Here is a 20,630-nt window from a genome sequence, read left to right on the forward strand (position 1 = left end):
AAAGCACGTCTCTCCTTGAATTTTCTCTCTCTTTCTCCAATTTTTAGGAGGAAAAGAGAAAACATATGGCAAAAAGAAATGAGAGTTCTCTTAATATACGTAATGTTTCAACTTAATAAAATGCAGTATAAAATGTACTTACTGGTAGCAGGTATAGGATACATACAAGTTGTGGTAGGTTGAATGCATTGAGTCCAAACTTGAACTAATAAAAAAAGTTCAATGACAAAACATAAAATCATATTTTTTGGAAAACATATTTCAATAAACTTAAAAACACAAAACTCTACATTCATAGCATATAGGTTAATTATAGAGTGTTTTTTATTTTAGTTATATTTTGCAGCCCCAAATTATGAATAGTTTTCCCCACAAAAACAATAAAATTGAATCCATTAGTTTCTAACGACATTGCAGTTCAATTCTCTACACCAAATCTTTCTAACTTGTCTTGATCGTCTTTAACATTCACATATGGCTTATTTAACACGATACGTATAAGCATTACCTTTAGTACACTCACTTTGTACTTCTTTTTATTTTACTGTACATAATTATGTCGATATTTTTGCATTTTTTATGCAGATGACGTATTAAGCTCCCTCGCTTTAGGGGGGTCTAAACTGCTTTATTACCACTATTGAGCTAGATCACTAATAAAGCAATAACAGGAATTTAAATCGACCAACCGGTAAATCGGAACTTTCCGGAATCTGAACAGGGCTCAACCCCAATTAGTCCGGATTTCTGAGGTTTCTCTGCACTCCGAATGAGAGGACTTTTACACAGGCTGAAAATGACATTCGAAATTCAAAGCAAACAATATTCTGCACATTTGAAAAAAAAACTTTAGGAAAAGGTCGTCTCTCTCTCTCCCCTAAACAATACTATCTTTTTTTTTTTTTTTTCACATTTGCTTCAATCAAAGAAGAGTTTTCGGTAATCCGAATTTCAGTCATCCAAGAACCGGTCCTTATTAGCTCGTATGCGCGGTATTATTAACTATAAAATCTATATTTGTATTATAATATAAGAGTGGTACCCGCACGGCTTTGCCCGTAATAGAAAATAAAAAGGTCATTTGATTCGCCTGTTTTTACAAATAATCATTTATAATTTGTTCATTTGCTCGCCCAAGTTATGGTAGTTTGCTCGTTCACGTTATGGTAACTTGCTTGTCCACGTTATGGTAACTTGCTAGTCCACGTTGTGATAATTTACTCGGTAAAATGTTCTTAAAATTGGAATTGAAAAAGAACAAAATAGAATTTTCGAAAAATCGTTTCGAGGTGCACACCCCCATGCTACAAACTCATTTTGTGCCAAATTTCAGGAAAATCAGTCAAACGATCTAGGGGCGCTATGCGCTTCACAGAGATCCAGACATCCAGACAGAGAGACTTTCAGCTTTATTATTAGTAAATATAAAGACAACTAATGTAAGCAAAGAAAGAGAATGCTTACCTGATGGGATAAATTTCACAGTTTGCGTATAGCGTGGCTGTTCTTCTATGGCAGTACATTCTAAAAGAAACAGACAGAGTGCATAAAAACTAAATTGAGTCGTATAAAAGTCACATAAAGTAGAAAAACAGTAATCAAACAAGAAGTTCCGTTCAGAACTACAAGAGCCTACTTTCCTATAAATCTACATAGACATTCTATTGTTCAATCAATATTCTCCAAGCTTGCTAAGACGTCAAATTATGTCACCAATACCTTTTTAACATGTTAAGCTGATTTCTAGGAACAAAATACGTCTCGCTCATCTGATGAAATAGATATGTAAAAGATAAACAAATTAGTAGCTATTTTTAAAAGAAAAACAGCTAAAATACTTTTTCTTATTAAAAAAATCTTTTGTCGCTTTCAAAGTGAAAAAAAAGGAATCGTAAACAAAAATATCATCAATACTAATGAGTTAAATCAAAAAAAAAAAAAAAAAACATCAGAATAGCTTTATTTTGCTACCTAGTATTTCGTTCAAGTAGTTTCCAAAATCAGTAAACCCTGACTGTAGTATATATAAAATGACTAAAACTGTATTCAAGCTCAACTCTGCAACACATCCTTCAATGCTATTGTTTGAGAAAAACTGACAGACATGCGCTCGGTCTAATCTCTAAACCGTCTTAAAATTTCTAAATTAAGCTCTGAGCAAAGATAAGCAATACAGATTTTTTTCCCGATACATTTTTATCCTATTTTGCTAGAAACTTGGACAATATTTTTTCCCCTCGGTAACTTGATATGGATTACATCTTTTTTCATATAATTCTCAAAGAGTTTTAATCAAATTCGAAACTTCATTTAAGTTAAAATGATGAAATAGAAAACGTTATTGTTAAATAGTTTTACCATAATTTTATGGTCGAAATCATATAAGTAAATAATTGCAAAAAAAAAAAAAAAAAAAAACGAATAATGTGACTCGCTATCGATCAATCATAAAGACTACAGATTGAAAATCGGCAAGCCGTGACAAAGTGGAATATGTAATTATGTTGATTGCACAAAAGGAAGGGGTAAAATACGTTTTCTAGAAGCTTAAAATAACTTATTTTTCTGAAGAAAACAAAACTTCTCTTACCTTGAGGAGGAAGGGTAACATAGCGCTTTGTTGTTCTGTATATTCTGTCAAGATGAGTAATTGCTGAAAGCCGAAGGGAAATTTAAATGAAATTTTACACATTTTTTAAAGTAATACAATCTATAATTCTTTCGCATTTATCAAAGACTCATAATCGGATATACAAAGTGCTTATCAAATCTTGCATTGATAAAGACATTTTACTATAAAAAAAAAAACACTATTTAAGGGGAGTTAGTACCCTGCATACGAGTAATGTTTAATTGCATTACCTTGCTTTTACGTTAAAATCCTTATTTACCTTTTTTCTCAAAAAGTGTAAATGAGGAAAAACTAAAAATTTCAGTGTTTTCAAGACATATCTTAGACTGTACTAAAGTGAAACTTGAAAGTAATCCTGTCAATTTCAAAACTTATTAAATTTTAATCAAAAGACACTTTGCAACTTTCCAAATGAAAAATCATGGACCGTTTCGACAATACAAACAGCTTCTTAGGAAAAATTGTGCATCTTAAAGCAAAAACTTCACTTCAATACAGTTATAAACACATAAATAAAATGTGGTGAAAAAGTTATGTGTTAAGCAGTTTTCTAGAAAAAGTACCATGAGTTTTTTTAATTGACGCTTTGAGAAAATACCGTTTAAAAGTAAAATTGTACAGACTTTTTGATGCATTCCAACTCGACCCCCCCCCCCTTCTTCCCCATTAATATCTCAATTGAGTTACTTTTAATCTACATAGAAATATGAATTCAAAGAAACATGTTAATTGAAAGCTCTTGATTTGAACATTTTTTAACAAAAACAGGAAAATTATTTTTCTTTAAGGTTTTAGAGTACCAACTAAACTAGATTTATGCTCTTTTTCTTTTTAGATGTTATACCATTTTCCGCATTAGTATAGTATTAGCTGATTTGGTGATACTAACATCCAACTGAAAACGAAGTCTGGGAAGAAAAACTCCAAGGAGGATATTTTAACGATTAACCCAGAAATTGTGGTTTAAACACATATTCGCAAAAAATAAGAAACAACGTCAAATAGCACAAATTTCAGTTTACTTTGGACACGAGTTTCGGAGTTACATGGAACGCCTTTTTCAATGCAAAATGGTGAGCTTTTGGATGCAAGAACATGCATCCAAAAGCTCACTATTTTGCATTGAAAAAGGCGTTCCTTGTACACTGTAAAAACGATTCAGAAACGTTCCTGGAAAATAATAGGCAGCTGATGTGCCCAATTTCAACCAGTAACATTTCTTACAAAAACCAGGAACGTTTTCCGATACAAGTGAGTAACCTTCCTGAAATGCTGGGAAATATCCCCTGTTAAAGCCAGTCGTGAACCTTCTACAAAAATTAAATAGGTTTAATGTATTTGATTAGAACCTTCCTGGTTTACCAAGAAAGGTCCAGAAGCATTACCGCGACCATGGCCAAAGCTGCGCGAATAATTGCAAGCAAGAACCAACCATATTTCTTGCCTGCAATTCCTGCCTCGCAAGGCTGCAGCAATCCAGTGACTTATTTGCTCCCATTGGGAGTTCAGTCAATCTGGACGGGCCGTGATCAAATTGAAGCCGATACATATTATAAACATGCTCAGTCATTCTTTAAACTGGTAGCAAAAAATATCTTTCACACCTGTGAAATGTCTGCATTCGTGCATCTTTTAGCAATTCAGGAAACATTTTTGCGAAGATACTTGATTTTGCGGGGAAATAGGTGAAAACCTCTGAAATCCCGAAACGTTCCACGGAGATAACCAGTAACGTTTCGGAATTTTTTTACAGTGTAACGCCGAAACACGGATTGATGTTTGCACTGAACAATGTTTATAATCTCAGAACCGGAACACATTGCCCAAAAAGCTGGCTCATTACAACTAATCCAAAACCAAGACCAAAAAATACCCCCCCCCCTAAAAAAGGGGAAATCAAATGAATCAATGCCCATTGAATTTCGGACCAATTCCTTTACAGGCAACACATGGGTTAGTCAATAGGAGGTATTGCTCAACTTCAGGTTACAAATTAAACGACTGCTATCAAAAATCTTTACTTCCTACAATGGTTCGGCAAGTTTCAGTTCCAGTGTGAACGCACAACACTAGAAGGCTGCTTAAGAAACTTGCAAGGACCCGGAATACACGTTTATGTCCAAAATTTTCTGTAAAAGATTAACTGCGACAAAATGAGTACCCTGATTTGCGAGATAGTGGAGTAGAAATGGCTGCAAAATCTGTTTTACTGCATTTAAGTTGAATGTATGCCCTGGTAAAAGAACATTCGTACAAGAAATCCGTTAATAAAGAACTTACGTGAAACGGTCCAAGTGAATCTGTGAATCTTCGTAGGCAGGAAAGTCATTCGGTGAGTTTGCTCTGTAAAAAATAAACATGTCATTGCCTATGTTAAAAGAATTCGTACATAAAAATTGAAAATAAAATTAAAATATGTCACAGTAAGTTCAATGCAATAAGTTAATCACTACTATTTTGCAACACATTTCAAATAATAATTCATGTATACATGGTCACATGTATACATGGGCCATGGGGAAGAATGGTTATACTCCATTTTTTCTTTTTTGAGAAAATTAGATTTCTACGAGAAATGTTAGATTATTACAAATAGTTTTCAACCAGAATATCAATCTAGCAATAAATATCATAATCAATGAATTATAACAGCAAAAAAGACTAACGCTAGCGAGCAATAATGATTATAGCCTGCCCGCCAGGGTGCAAAACAAAATCTATGTCCAATTCGTACCATTTACATCAGCTGAGCTACAGCTGCTATTTTGATGGATGGAGATATAAAACTTTATCGGTTAAATTGGCGGTACACATGTTCTCATTCTGACCCACTGTTTGATTTTTTTCAGACCTCCATCGCATTCTACTGAAGTACTATGAAGCACTAACCACTCTGCTGTAATGTTTCTCTCTTATATATAAATATATATTTCTTTCTTTTTTGGCGCGTTTTCTTAATGCTCCATAAAACTACAAAAAAAAGGCATCATTTTATTTTCTTTAATCTGCCATTGGACTAAAATAAAAAACAATTCAAATTTTGTCAGTCTTTCGAGAAATTACCACTAAGAAATCGGATTTTTGATTGACCGTTTCGAGCGTGAATGCATCGCATGAGTCAGCTAGTCTAAATAGATAGAAATAAAGAGCGGCAAAAATAATTATCTTCAGACTGATGACACATTTTAAATGCATACACACCTTGAATCGTATGAATAGTACTGTTCAAATAAGGAGCTTTTACTCCAGAACCCAAAGAAAACTCCAATAAATCACTTCTTTCAAAATACAGTAGACTCTCGATAACTCGAAATCTTATAACTGGAATATATGATTATCTCGAACTTTTTATTCGATCCCGAAATAATTTAATGTTTTCAACACAAAGTTGTCTCTATGTCTCGAATGAGCACCTTTTAAGTCGAAGTTTGAAAGTTTCGTTTTTATTTTATGTATAAAAATGCAGCCAAAGCAAAAAAAGAAATTTTTTTTACTTAAACAATTTCCTTTGCTTTAATTTTTTACAATAGTGGTCCTTAGTACGCATAGTGTTTCAAAATTGAATGGAAAGTAACGGATAGCGCTATTGCTGACGTCCTAAAATTTCACTGTCGGCCAATCTATGAGACCTAGAATTTTGTGAAAATTGAAAAAAGTAGACTTTATTTTCTGAATGACTCAAATTATCTGACTTTGACGACAGAATTTGCCTGTGAGAGAAACTGTAGTTAAAACTTCTTTAAGAGCTGTGTTTTCATAAATAGCAATGATAACGAAGCTAAAGTGGCTGACGAATGGGATCATTTGGAAATCTTTTTCTGGCAGGAGAATTTTATGACAATTTTACTGCAGTTTTTGGAGAGTTCCGAAAACGCGGACGCGTCGAATTCTGTTTACAAACTTACTGACGTTTTAAGATGTGATTTTTAAAAAATGTGAGCTATCAAAAATAGCATCCATTTTCGAAGTATCTCTATAACATTTATTTTCTGTAAAGGTATTTTTATGTAGTACATACTAATACTTAATTTTATGTAAGCTATAAGTGATGTATTTTGCAGTAAGTTACCGCCCTAAACCAGGGCTAAAGCAGAAATACATAAAATACAACCGCCAGCTCAGTCATTCCATCCGAGGACTGCAGTTTCGTGCTTTTTAGCTCTCATCAGCCCCGAATAGGAGGTAACTGGGCTGGAGGCTGAAAACCTCTTAAGGGATCAAAGAGAGCCAAATAAACTGGTAGCTAATGTAGAATTAGCACACCAGACGAGTGATCGCAGTACTTCCTATTCCGGGCTGATGAGTGCTAAAAAGCACGAAACTGCAGTCCTCGGATGGAATGACTGAGCTGGCTGTTGTATTTTATGTATAAGTGTTGTAGTCTATTTATTGTGTACTATTCCTGAGAAATGAAGAAAAAATGATTCTTGAGAAAGCTGGGAAAGAAACTTCAGATAACCTGAACTACCGAAGTTTTTAGACGGTTCCTTGCGACTTCGAGTTATTGAGAGTAGTTTCTATTGAAAGATCTCCGTTGCACATGGAAATTACATTTGCATTGCATCCGAGGAAGCAAATACCTTCAATAAATATTTTATTAGGAGAATGAAGTTTTAAAAAAAAAACTTTCTAAGAGGAACGTGGTAAATGATATACATGTATTTCCCATATAGTTTTGTTTTAAAACGGAACGAAAAAAGGCTTACCTTTATTTTTGATTACTATAATTTCTGGTTTCATTGGCGGTCTAGTGAAACGACGGATGTATCCTGAAAAAGAAATTATTTAGTTACTGGATAGCATATAGAGATACTGTTACTACATTATACTAGTTGTGGAAATATTTGACGGCCCATACTCGAATGGTTATCGACAATGCTTCGATAACTTGATTAACAATGTTTCGATTTTGATTGTCCAGTTATCAAGTGATTTTATCGAATGTCATAAACATTCATTACGTAACCATTCATTACGTAAAGTAATGAATGGTTATTGAACCACATTCTAATGATTCGACTGTTGGCAAGCACCGAGTTGAATTCGGGGAAGACGTGGCTGCCAAAAAGATCAGGACAGCATTTTTAACTTATGACGAGTGCTAATTATTTTCATCCGTTAAGGGAAGCTGAAGAAAAAAAATGGAAGGGGGTGGGATTTCTTTAAAAAACCTTTTTTATCAAAAAGAACGTAATACATGGCAGAAATTTCATTTTTAACATGGTTTTCTATTTTCATTTATGAATTGTCATGATTGAAAAGTTTGAAAAGACATTTAATTCAGAAAAAATATATTTTACGAAGAGGAAACACAGAGATCGGACAGAGATGGAAGTTTTGGCTTGCATTAGCATGTTCTTCGTGAGGAGCTGTAATTGTGGCTAATGCTTTTTACATGATGGTCCAAAGAAACCTCCCCTTATTTACGAATCCCCAGCAACTTATCCGCTTAATCAATCAAACCAAAGTATCAGACTTGATTGTTGAATGTACGAGCTGGATATTGGGATGATTTTAAGCAACGCAATGCTCGCAGTTTCAGTGGGAAAAAAAAAAAAAACAGATTTTCTAATGTTTACACGACATTTTTTCGTACATTGATCATCGTACCGAAAAATCATAAATTTAGTTCAAACGATTGGTGTGAAATGAAAATTTGCAAGTGTAAAAAGTTGCAATAAAAAGCATTATATAGGAAAAATGACAACACAAGAGTAGGTGCTGTGATGCATTTATGCATAAATCATAGGGTTAGACAGTAGTAGAAGCACCAATCACAAAGCACTACTGTACAACCACAAAGTACTACTTCAAGAAGCAGTGCAAAGAGTTTCTTTTATCAAGTGTTTAAATGTAACAACGGCCAACGAGTAATTTTCGTCATGCAGCATTTTATTTTGTTTATTTATTTATTTATTTATTTTTTGTTCTCAGACAATGTGTTTTTTTTATTTTATTTTTTTTTTAATTATTATTATTTTAATACGCTGATCAATATGCACAAAGCAAAAAAAGAACATGCAATTCAAAAAGTTGCAACTATAAAATGGCCACTTGCTACTTAAAATGTTTCGAATTTTCAGGACTACATATACATATACAACTTCTCAAAACCCTTCATTTTCTAAAATGCCTCTAAATCCTGCTAAGCTCAAAAACGGAAGCTGCCCTCTTCATCGAAGGTACTATTTAATAGTACTGGTCAGCAGTCAGAAAACTTTAAGAAAAATGAAATTGGCTAGTTTGAAAAATTCAGTAATTGACTGTTTTTTTTTTTAATGCCAAAGCAAGAATGGAGTTTCAATCTTTTGTCGGGCCGTATTTTGAGGCACGATTTTGAGAGGCGGGGGGGGGGGGGAGCAAAAATAATCCTGTTACATTTTCTGAATTAGAAACTTCCGAAAGTATGAGTGACCCCTCGCCTGCATAGAAATGAACTATACCAGGTCTCAAAAAAATATAGAGCACATCCTTAGTTATCTTTCATACAGCCAACTCACTTGTCAAAGGATAAGTAACATACACCTTCGTTGTTGGAGTTTTTCTTCGGACTATTTCGGTAACTAGAAACAGAAAAATACACAACAAAAGATAAGACAGGTACAAAAGCTAAAATGTTAGTTTTTACAATTTTCACAAAAGCAAAAAGTAAAAAATAAATAGAATAATAATAATATTGCGATCACTGTAAATGCAGAATATGTACTGCACAACAATCCAGGACATTGCTTCGTTTAAACCCAGTGGCACGACAGCCCATGGACCAAGGCCTACTGTGCCTATTTCAGTCTTCTTGCCTAAGGGTTCTGGGTTGCTAGAAAGATGTTCCGGTTAGGTGGTCAGCCGAATGCGTCACTCCCCAGGGTTTAGTTCCCAAGCACCCTTATTACTCAAATTATCTACCTCCTGGAAGGATGAACGACTGAGTCGACCAAGCCCGACCCGGGGATTGAACTTGGACCTGCGGTGTGGAACCGCAAAGCCCTACCACATAGCCACTAGGCTGAGTTACATTACATTTGATGCAATTTCTTAGGGAAGACATTTAGTTTAAGAGGCTATCCAAAAATGTCATACTTTTCCCCATCATTTGTGACTCCCTTCCCCTTTTATTTCAAAGTGTCACACTTCGGCTTACCCCTCTTCTCCCTTTGTCACACGTCAGGTCATTGCTCATTTACATTTCTTATTAGAAATGCGTGAGGTTAACCTTCTTGTTTGACCTCCCATCCTTTGTAATAAAATTGCTCTAAGACTTGATTTTTCTCGTAACTGTAGAAGCAGAACCTGTCACATTTTGTAACATTCGTCCTCCCTGTTTTTCGTTTGTTACTGATGTCTAATAACCTCCAAACTCTAATGCATGTTTAACTTAGGATATTTTAAATATATTTTAATCTGTAATGAAATATCTTAAATTTTTGTAAAGTGGCGTTGAATGAACCCCTTGTTGTTGAGGTGTTATGATCTCAAAATTCTATTCAATATTTGACTAGGAATTTTGAAAATATATTTTTAAATAAAATGATATTTTTAAAAACCCTGCAAGTTGATGTTGAATGAACCCTTTATTACTGATGCTTTATGATCTCAAGAGTCTAATCCATATTTAACTAGGAATTTAAAATAAAAATATTTTTAACTGCAATAAAATGCTCCTGTAAAGTGATGTTGTATGAACACTTTGTTATTGATATGTTGTGTTCTCAAAACTCTATTCTATACTAAACTAGGAAATTTTAAAAGTATGTTTTTATCTGAAGTGAAACATTTTAGAAACCTTTAAAGTAATATTGAATGAACCCTTAGTTATTGATGCGTTATGATCTCAGAACTCTAACCCATATATAACTAGCAGTTTTAAATATATATTTTTAACTGAAATGAAATACTTTTAAATCTTGTGGAAAGAGCAAATTGTCATTTTTATGCAAAAAAAGATCTAATGTGTTCCAGTAATTTCAATAAAACGTGTTACAAAACATATAGGATTTAAAATTCGGTTCTTTGTGCGTCAATAATGTTCATTAATCCTTTTAAGTGAAGATGGAGGGAAAAGAAAGTAAAAGTTTTGAAGCAATACACAAAAAATTAAATTGATAAGTCTTACCTAGAGCTGTACATTCAATTTCTTCGGTTATAACACTAATAACTGTTCTGGTACGAATGATCGCTGAAATAGAATGAATTTAAAACGTATTTTAAATGCAATAACACAACTCCCTAAAAGCAACTCACAACCAAACATGTAACTAAGTGTAACAGCTGTTCGACTTAGCAATGATATTAACTGATATTGTATTGTATTCTATGCTACGTTCATGCATAATGTTCACCATTTTAAACATAACTCTTTTTTTCTAAACAGTATTTTTTTTTTAGTTATTTTCGAAATTTTTCTAACAATTTGAACACCCGAACTACCTATAGTTCCAATTAGTTTAGATTTTGACGTTTTACAGTGCATGTATAAATCTGAGTGTCTGTGTGCAAGATTGTGCGTTTATTTGAGATTATTAGACCCAACTAAAGAGATTATAATAATGAAATTTGTTACAGTAAGCAGAGCTGCGGAGTTGGAGTCTAATTGTGGGATAAAGGAATCGGGAGTCTAAGCTTTATAGAACTAGAATTATACAACGTTTTTCTTTAGAAGATTTAAAATACAACCTAAGCATTTATTCTCGTGATTGGTGTATTTTAAATGTAATTTTGTCACTGTTGACCGACAGTTAAAGAAGCACAATGGCTTAAAGCTTCTATCCATTATTAATACAAGTTTCTACACTGCACAAATTAGGGAGCAATGGAGCAATCACACAAAAGTGGAGAAAATATTGTGGGGTAGCTTTGCAAGGGCATAAAATGGAGTATACACAGTATTAAGATGCAATACAGCAAAAAAGAAGCAGAAAAAATTTGACTGGGAATTTTACTCCTCTAGAACAGTGAAATGAACATGAAATTATGCCTCTGCAACATCGTCTGCTACAGTTCTTTGTGTTTGCCCGGATTCCAATGGACCGATTAAACGTCAAGCCATGAAATCCGGTAAATTATGGTGTCGTGGCATTTTTCAATCAAAAAAAAAAAAAAAACAATGATCAGTTGAATTTTACCGCTCAGACAGTGAAAAACTGAGCTTCTGTAAAATCACGATTTCTGTACTTGTATCTATTTCCACTCCTCGACGACAGAAACGTTGATTTGCTTCCGAAGTTTACGTTTTATTCTCATGTTTCCTGAAAACATGGAGGCGTTATTGGAAATTAGTTTCCGGAATAGCGTTTTTTTTTTTTTTTTTTTTTTTTTTCAATTTTGTTAAAACCATGTGCTGCCCTGATTTTTTGAGCAATGTATTTGTTAAATAAAATATTTTTGCAATTCTTTTTAGTATATTAGAAACGCTTTTAAAAGAACTGTCAATTTTCCATCTTGATTCTATTTCCGCGATTAGCATTTTTTTTTTGTGACTTTCTTTTTTCGTGTTTTCCATGCCAGATAGAAAAAAAATAGTTTTAAAGTTCTAACGGCGTTCTGATCTTCAAAGTTTATCTAAGTTTATCTAAATATGAGGTCGGCAATAAGGGGCGGGAATTTTTCATTTTTTCAGCTTAATATTAGCATGGTCATTCAGGTATAAAATAAGCTAAAGCAGACGTTAAAACCGCTGTTGAGATATCAGATGAAAAAACTTTTAACATTCAAGAACAAATATTTTGTAAAAATGTTAGAATTTAAGACTTGAACAGCGTACAGTTAATCCTAAAAAATCGATAAAAGTACCCCTTTTTTTCAACCGGTAAATTTAGTTTAATTCCTACATTTAATCCGTCATCATCATTTTTCTTTGTTTTATTGATGAAAATATTTATTTGTTTTCATTATTTTACAATGAAATCACTTACTACATATTGATACTAAACCATCAGTTTGAGGAAAGGAGATGGAAAAATACTTACGTGGCATAGTTACAATCCTAGTGATGATAGATGTTGGAGTCACATTCTCAGTGCGAGTTATTATCCCTGCAGCAAATAAATTCAAAGAAGTCAATACAATCAACGAAGAGATGGACATCAAGAGTAATAATAAAATTTAAAAATATTTTTGAACTCTAAAGGGTATTCCTATAAGCTTGGTTTGTGCTAAAACGTATGAAACAAAATAAGTATTGATTTCTTGATTGCATTGCTCAAAAATTGCAGTTAATATTAATATCTTAATATTAAGGTTAATTCTAAGACACTGAATAAAATTTAAATTAAAAATTTGAGAGAAGAAATTGACGGTACATACCACTTTGCGCGTATAGCTTTTACCTTACTTTCAAACCTGTTTTTGTACGGTGAATATTGACTGCATAGAAAAAAATCGCATTAAAGAATCGTACAAAACTTTACAAGTAGATGTAAAAATAGTTTTTGCAGCAAAACTTACTGCTAAATCGCACAAAAGAAGAAAGATCGCAAAAAATCAGATTTCGGTTCTACACTTATTTTAGTTCCGCCCTCACATTTTTAATTCAAAATGTATTGGCTACTTTAGAATTTACTCAAAAAAAAAAAAAAAAAGATATTAAGTTTAACATTCATTTTTAAGAGTCGTAATCAAGAAATTAATGGGTTATTTATTTCATTTCATACTTTTTAGGACGGTATTACATAGAGAGATTTTTAGATTATAAAAATAGTCTGTAAAATTCAAAAACATTTTTAAAATGAAAGATGCTGCATAAAAAAACGAACTGATTTTAAAACCGACAGAAGGAAAATTAAAATCATGTTCTAAATGAATTCAGTTAGATATCTTTAGTATAAGAAATTTTTAAAGAATAATCATTCAAAATGACTATCTAAGCGTTGAAAGTTAAATGGTGGTTCACAAATATGCAGAACTAAACCGTCAAGTGAAAAGAGTTTCAAATGGAAAAGAAACGATACATCCAATCCAAACACACTTTTCACACGTGAAAACAGCAGATGATGATATATATTAGTAGAGACTTTCTATCTGAAAATATTTTTTCAAGCAGTGGAAATATCTTAATTAGTTCGAAATACTTCTGTACATCGCAAAGCAAATAGTGTGCCACGGCAAAATTATCAATAATGAGCAATCTGGGTTTTTAAAAAAGTGAAATCAATAAGTAATCTTTACTGTTCAAAAACTTTATTTTCCATTTTACGAAGGAGAATATTATACCTAAATGTGCATCAAAAATTAGCAAATATTTGAGAAAGAGTTTAACTAAAAAAGCAAGAGCTGATTGTCATTTGGCTAATACAAAAAGAGAGAGAGAGGATAAACCCATAAAGGGAGAGGATAAACTGATCCTCTCTCCATCTTCAGATTTACTAGTAGTTTTCTGCATGGCGTTTTCTCAAAAAATAAATTAAAGTCATTAAAACCCTCTGTTGATTAAAATTGATATCTTTCAATGGGGAAGTAGGTTATCAGTATTGCAATACAACTAATGATAAAACATTTCAAAAAAGCTATTATTTTACAAGATTTCTGCTCTGTTATTAGATTTATAACACAAGGCAGTACATTTTTTTTTTTTTTTTGTGCCTAGAGTTTTGGATCTGATTTTAGCTTTATTTGGAGCGCTGAATCGAAACACGAAATTTAGTTTTTCTTTATCCGTCATGCTTTTTTAAAATCACTATTACTGTTGTGCCGAAATGTTCAATTTTGGCTCCTTTTTGTGTAATTCTAAAGCAAATAGATACTTTTAAAATAAGGATTGCTTCTGCCATATTTGCTATAGTAACAGTTTGCAACCTAGGTATAACAAGAAATAGATTGAGTAAACATGTGGCAGTTTTAGTAACAACGCTTAAATGAGTTAAGGGCGATTTGTGAATTCTTGCCTTGCACATGTTTGTCCCGCGCTATATGTGACGAGTTGGATTATTATACCTAATATTTGCAGTGCTAGATTAAGATATTGTATTCGTATTTGAATTCAGGGCACAAATTATATCTGGAATCGGTTCGAAATGCCCCGGCACAAAAACACTTGTGTGTAGTTCAAGGTAATTGCATTTATTTCTCCTGATTCAAATAGAGTTGACGGCTGTTGAAAAAATTATAAAAACCTAACGAGATATGTAAAAAAGTAGAATTGCAATGAATGTCGGCCCATTGTGAAATTTACGGGTACAAAATTGTTAATCAAACAGCGATTGGAAAGACGCTGCATAAGGTATTCCTTCAGCACCATGAAGAACAGTAAATTGTTGATGCCTTTGGCATGCTACAGAACACAACTGATTTTAACTTAACTCCTTTACAGCTTTGTTTAATATCATTTCTGTGACGCTTCTATGTTAAGAACGGGCGTGTTGTCAAGCAATAAAAGTAGGGAGCGACGCTTTTTCTGCTGTGCCAAAACCGTTGTTAAGTGGAGACAATAAGTTAATGTCAAAACGTGGCTTGACATTTTCCAACTGTTTTAAATATCGCGCCGAAGGCTAAAAATATAGAGTAATATTTCCCTCTTGACGCTAACTTGGAAATCACGTTTTCTGCAAAGGGCCAGAAAATAAGAAATAATGCTTCTTTAGTCGTAGAATAACGTTGCCAACTCTAGAATAACGTTGATTTACCGGTGCCAACGACACAAGTATGAAACACCATATCCCTTCCACGCCAAGCCTTACTGATTTGTACCAAGATTACAAGGGAAAATTCAAAATAACACTTCGTTGTTGTTCCTAAAATCGTTTCAAAGTTAAACCAATAAGCTACCAATCACCAATCAAGGTGCAGAAACACATTTTCAAGCTCAAAAATTAGAAACAGCATTTCTCTTCTAGTGAAGAATCGTTTCCAAGTGGCGAAAATAGGGATAAACCTTACGCAAAACACGTAGTTAAGTTTCGTCAAAAAGGCACCAATGACTAAAAACGAAGAACGAAATTTCTTAACTTACACAACAGACGTTAATTTACGAAAAGTCCCGTGAGTTTTCTAAAAAGAGTTAAATTTGGATTAAAGGACTGTTAAGGATTTATAATTTTTGTAATTTTACATTTAGAAACACTATTGAAATAAAAGAGCAAACTGCAAAACAAAATCTTACTGGGTGTCATCCTCATTGTCCTTGTCGTCACTTCAAACTCTGCTTCTGTGGTTCTGGCTGAAAAAAAATAAACAAATTTCAATTTCAAAGCATTTTATTTCTAAGATATAGTTAATCCTATTAAAAATGTTTAATCTAAAGTCTGAAAAGATTTAAATGAGTTGAGAGAACAAAAATATGCGGTCAATGGACACAAATTGCACAATCACGCATGCCTTACATTTTCCTCTCTAAGCAGAACTCAAAAGTCTAGTCGAATCTAGTCGAAGTAAGTGACTTCAATTACTTAAATGCACCTGAAAACATTTGATTGTATAGTTAACTTCTTATCTATGTTTTCTGTACAAGTTGGCTTTTTCCAGTGATTCCATGCATTGCACATTGCACTGAGGTGCAACTGGAAACGACGGAGATTGTCTCTACATTTCACGAAGATAATATACAAGGTGCGGCAGGGAAACTTGCTGATCTGAATTGGATGCTAATTAGCGAGGCGTGGTCAGAAAGGAGTGGGAAGAGTCATTTTAAAGAGAGGCTCTGCGACTTTTTTTTATAGAGGTATCTCAAATCGATCGTTTACAACAATCCCTGGACTCTGCAACACCTGAAGGACAACATCTGGCTAGCCATCGCCAACATTACTGTCGATATGCTCGAAAGAGTAGAACAGGGTGGTCATTCCAAGCTCGTCAGCTTGCGAGATCGAGATTTTCACTCACGTGATCGGTTATGACGTAGAAATGTAGCAAAGTAGTATTCTAATCTATTCGAACCTAGCCGCAAGCTAAGTTCGAGTAGATTAGAATACTACTTTGCAACATTTCTACGTCAAAACCGATCACGTGAGCGAAAATCTCGATCTCGCAAGCTGACGAGCTTGGAATGATCGCCCAGAATTTCAAATCTCGGGTAAATCAGTGCGTCATTAATGGGGGCCGCTATTTTCCAGATGTAATTGTTAAATCTAGTTAAAATAAAAATTCAGAATGTATACAATATTTTATAAAAAGAAATAAATTGATATATGAAGTACTTTTTCCTTTATTGACTTTTTAAATCAGCAAGTTTCCCTGCCGCACCCTGAACATTCAATGTCGGTGCAAACTATACTTTTGTGTGTGTATGTGTTTATACATGAATAATCCTTTAAATGCATGATTTAAAATTTAAAAAAAAAACATTTTAAAACATGTTTCTTGGCATTAAAATTCTGTTCAAATCACGATAATACTAATTTAGGGATGGTTTTGGGTTAAACAACCATTTGGCAACAGCCGACTTTAACCGAAAAAACAACAAACAATTTACAAAAATGTCACAATATACTGATAAAAATTGTAAAAAGTCCTTAGTATTTAAATAGAAGAAAAACTTTATTATAGACAGAAGTCAGTCTGAAGACTTCAGTCACAGAATTTAAAGAAGTAAACATTTTAAAGTGCGGTCAACTAAAAAAAAAAAAAAACTTTATTTGAGAATGCCCATTTTTTCCCATCAGATTGGCTCATTTACAAGTTAGAAACTGATTTAATAGCATCTTCTGAGAGTATTTTCGTGGTTATAGGCAATTGCAGGGTTTTGATTAATTCTGATAGTATTTTAGATGACCAAATTGAGTATGTTTTTCTATGGTTACTCGATGCATTTAAGAATTAAGCATATAATTTATTTTTTGTAAACATTTTTGTTATAAAAAGATTTTACGTTGCACTTAGACACCTCATACAGCCCATGGTTGCTAGTTGAGTATCGTTGCTCCAGAAGTTCTTAAACTGTTAAGATGAGGATGTGTATCTGAGATCTCTACCTCATGCAGTAGTAAACCTCTTTCCAACTACCCTTTGGGCTCATTTATTTTAGTGTGTACATGAAAACACAATAAAATTAATGTTAACACGATTTTATTCACTAACAAGCAGACATATATACTCTAGTTTTTAGCGCATAGTTACTCTCAGAGGGTAAGGTCTTAGATGCAATGTACAAAATGTTATCTCTCAACTTAAAACATTGTAAATGTTTCTTCCATTTATCCCCAACTGGCTGACAGATGTTTATAAAAAGCTTTTATGTTTAATTTTTTGCTGCAACGCATTCTTCATCAAAAGTTTTATTAAAAAAAATTTACTGCATATAAATGTTCACTTGAGCATCTAAAATCTGAATTTTAATTAAACAAAATTACCTTTAAGTAAAAGAGTTTACACACGAGTAAAAGAAAGCTAATAAGTCACGCCGTCTAGAAGCGCTTAAACTACCCCTCCGCCATTCAAACTAAAGTTTTTATATATATTTAGACTGTAATCACCGAAAAAGGAAAGCGTAAGAAATAGATAGAATAGAATCTCAATAAATCAGTCACTGGGACCTGACATTTTTCGATGAACAGAAAATTACGTATAAAAGATTACAATTCAAGGATGACATTCAGAATACCTAACAATGAACTCTACAGCGTGATGTTTTTAACTATGTTATTATTGTTTTAATTCAATAAATTCTATGTCAAAAAATGAAATGACAATTTAAAAGGGAATAACCGGACACCGACAAAAGTTAAATTTAAGAACCAACAAAAATTATATTTTAAAGATTATACTAAAATTCAGAAAACATAGCTGCTGACGGTGAAAAAGCAATCGTTCAGGGACTTTTCTAGTCGTCCGGACAACATGGAGCCCGGAATTCTGGATTTTGTCGGACCGTGAGCATAATATATTAAACTTAATCTTTATTGGATCATTAGATGCAATAAACCTTATTCTTTGTCTTTTAATTTGCAATAGAAATAAGTAGTGAGAAAATTAAAATATATTTTATTTTTCGGTTAGAGTGCTTCAGAATTGAATGGCATTTTGAAAATTTAAATTAATAATGTTCACAACAGTTTAAAAGAAAAAAAAAGCAATAAAAATGTACGAATTAATCGAAGCCGAAAGACACCATAGAAATCACTGTCCATAATCGTCGTGAATTATTAGTGTTATTTTCAAAAAAAAAATAAGACTTGACGAAATCGAAAGTAGTTAAACGAGATTTCGGTTAAAACAAGTTCGAATAATCGAGGTTCAGTTGTAATAACAAAGAAAAGGATATAACATACGTTTGGGCCTAACGACATGCTTGTGCTTTTTGGTTGGTCGTATAATTTCTGTCAAGTATTTTTCTGCAAAGAAATCAGTATTAGTTCGTATAAAGTAGGGAAAAAAATATTATGAAGTGAAACAAAAAAAATATCATAAAATATCATACTTGGGACGGTATACACAAATGGTCGAACTGTTGAAGGGGTGAATCTCTGCACATAAGTATATTCTGAAAAATTAAAAAGAAATTGTTTACAAATGGATAAACATACTAAGTACACTATTTCCTACAATGTAACTGAAATATACGTGATGACATTGATGAATGACTTATGCACGTACTTATTTTTCCATTTCTCAGACATACATACCTATAAATAAGTATTTATTAGTTGCACCTCATATCGCAACCCGGCAAGGAAAAGCACTCAATGAAAAACAGCATTGGAGAAAATCACGGTTTTACGCAACAGTAGTTTTAAGCGATTTAGTCTCAAATAATACAATACGTCAAAAAATTATATTATAATGTTTGATATAGTTAGTTCTTGTTTAAACTAACAATGCATACTTAAAGTTTAAAAAAAAATTCCTCTAAATTATAAAATTTTAATGATGTGTCACCATTGATTATATTGTGTTTTTACCACTCCGTACCAGCTATGTAAGCTAACTTTCTGCGACTTTAGTGGCAAGAAAAAGCATTAAATTTAGATTTTAAATCAACAACTATTACGTTTTTCCCAAATTTTGAGTTATGTCACTTTTTTTACGGAGGTGCGATAGATATTTATATTTTATAATATTTTAGAGGAGAAAAATGATAAAATATGTAAAACTTTGATATTGTAATTGAAAAAATATTGTTAAAATAAGAGCACTGAACTACAATCAATCAGAACCCAGATCATAATTTACCAGTTTCTTCATTGAAGTTATGTTTTTGGGGTTTTTTTTAGACTAATTACCTGATAATATTTGCTGAAAAATCTGTAAAAGTACAATGTAATCATACGTCTTCTCTTATAATACATCAGTCCATTATAATGTGATTGAACAAATTTCTAAAAGATTGAAACAAAAAATTTAGTCTCTCTTGAGAAATAGTAAGAAAGAGAAGTTGTTACAAATGAAATTATAAAAGTAGTGAAAGAAAAAAATCGACGGAGCTGACAGGCAAAAAAAAAAGTTACGCTACAAAAAATGTATAACAATACTTTATGAAAAGATAACAATTTTGTGGCATTTTCACTTACTTTCTGGCAATCTAGTCACAAGACGCACTGGGGCAGGAGGTCGCGTTATTCTGTAACGTTCACCTAAAGTCATTGATAAAATAATCCATCATGAGAATATTGATCATATTAATATGTTACTAAATAGAGTTTCTATTATTAACAAACTGGAGCATATTTCTTCTTTTCGAGAGGTGCATTTTCAGTGGATTCCATCTCACGTTGATGTTCACGGTAACGAGATGGCCGATATCTTGGCTAAAAAAGGGACTGGTGAGCCATTATATACACCTGATTCTTTGACTTACTTGGAGCTATTTTCTAAGGCTAAAAGAGATGCAAAGTGCTCCTGGACTGTCCCTCCTACCCATAATTGGTACCAGGCGAAGTGCCCGGGAGGTGCATTATCTCTCAAGTGTGGTAGGCGAGATCAGACGACCATCACTAGGCTCATTAGTGGACATCTAAAATCATTGACTTATTGCAATGGAAAAAAGACTTTTCCAACCTGTGTGAAGTGTGCCGATCATCAGGCCACCCCCGAACATATACTGAATTGTCTGGGACTTTCAAGGTTGGATCTTTTG

The 20,630-nt window shown here is 33.0% G+C and overlaps 1 protein-coding gene across 1 annotated transcript in view; it reads right to left on the bottom strand.

Moving 5' to 3' along the window:
• Positions 1-20,630, bottom strand: part of LOC129227931 (titin homolog) — a 111,028-nt gene that overhangs the window by 15,198 nt on the left and 75,200 nt on the right. The window contains exons 8-11 of the mRNA XM_054862551.1: positions 10,743-10,805; positions 9,133-9,195; positions 2,591-2,653; positions 1,465-1,524 (exon numbers count right to left, since the gene is read on the bottom strand). Coding sequence (XP_054718526.1) covers positions 1,465-1,524; positions 2,591-2,653; positions 9,133-9,195; positions 10,743-10,805 — 249 coding nt within the window. The remainder of the gene's footprint in view (positions 1-1,464; positions 1,525-2,590; positions 2,654-9,132; positions 9,196-10,742; positions 10,806-20,630) is intronic.

The sequence above is a fragment of the Uloborus diversus genome, chromosome 8 (genome assembly GCF_026930045.1).
Source record: "Uloborus diversus isolate 005 chromosome 8, Udiv.v.3.1, whole genome shotgun sequence".
Lineage (NCBI taxonomy): Eukaryota > Metazoa > Arthropoda > Arachnida > Araneae > Uloboridae > Uloborus > Uloborus diversus.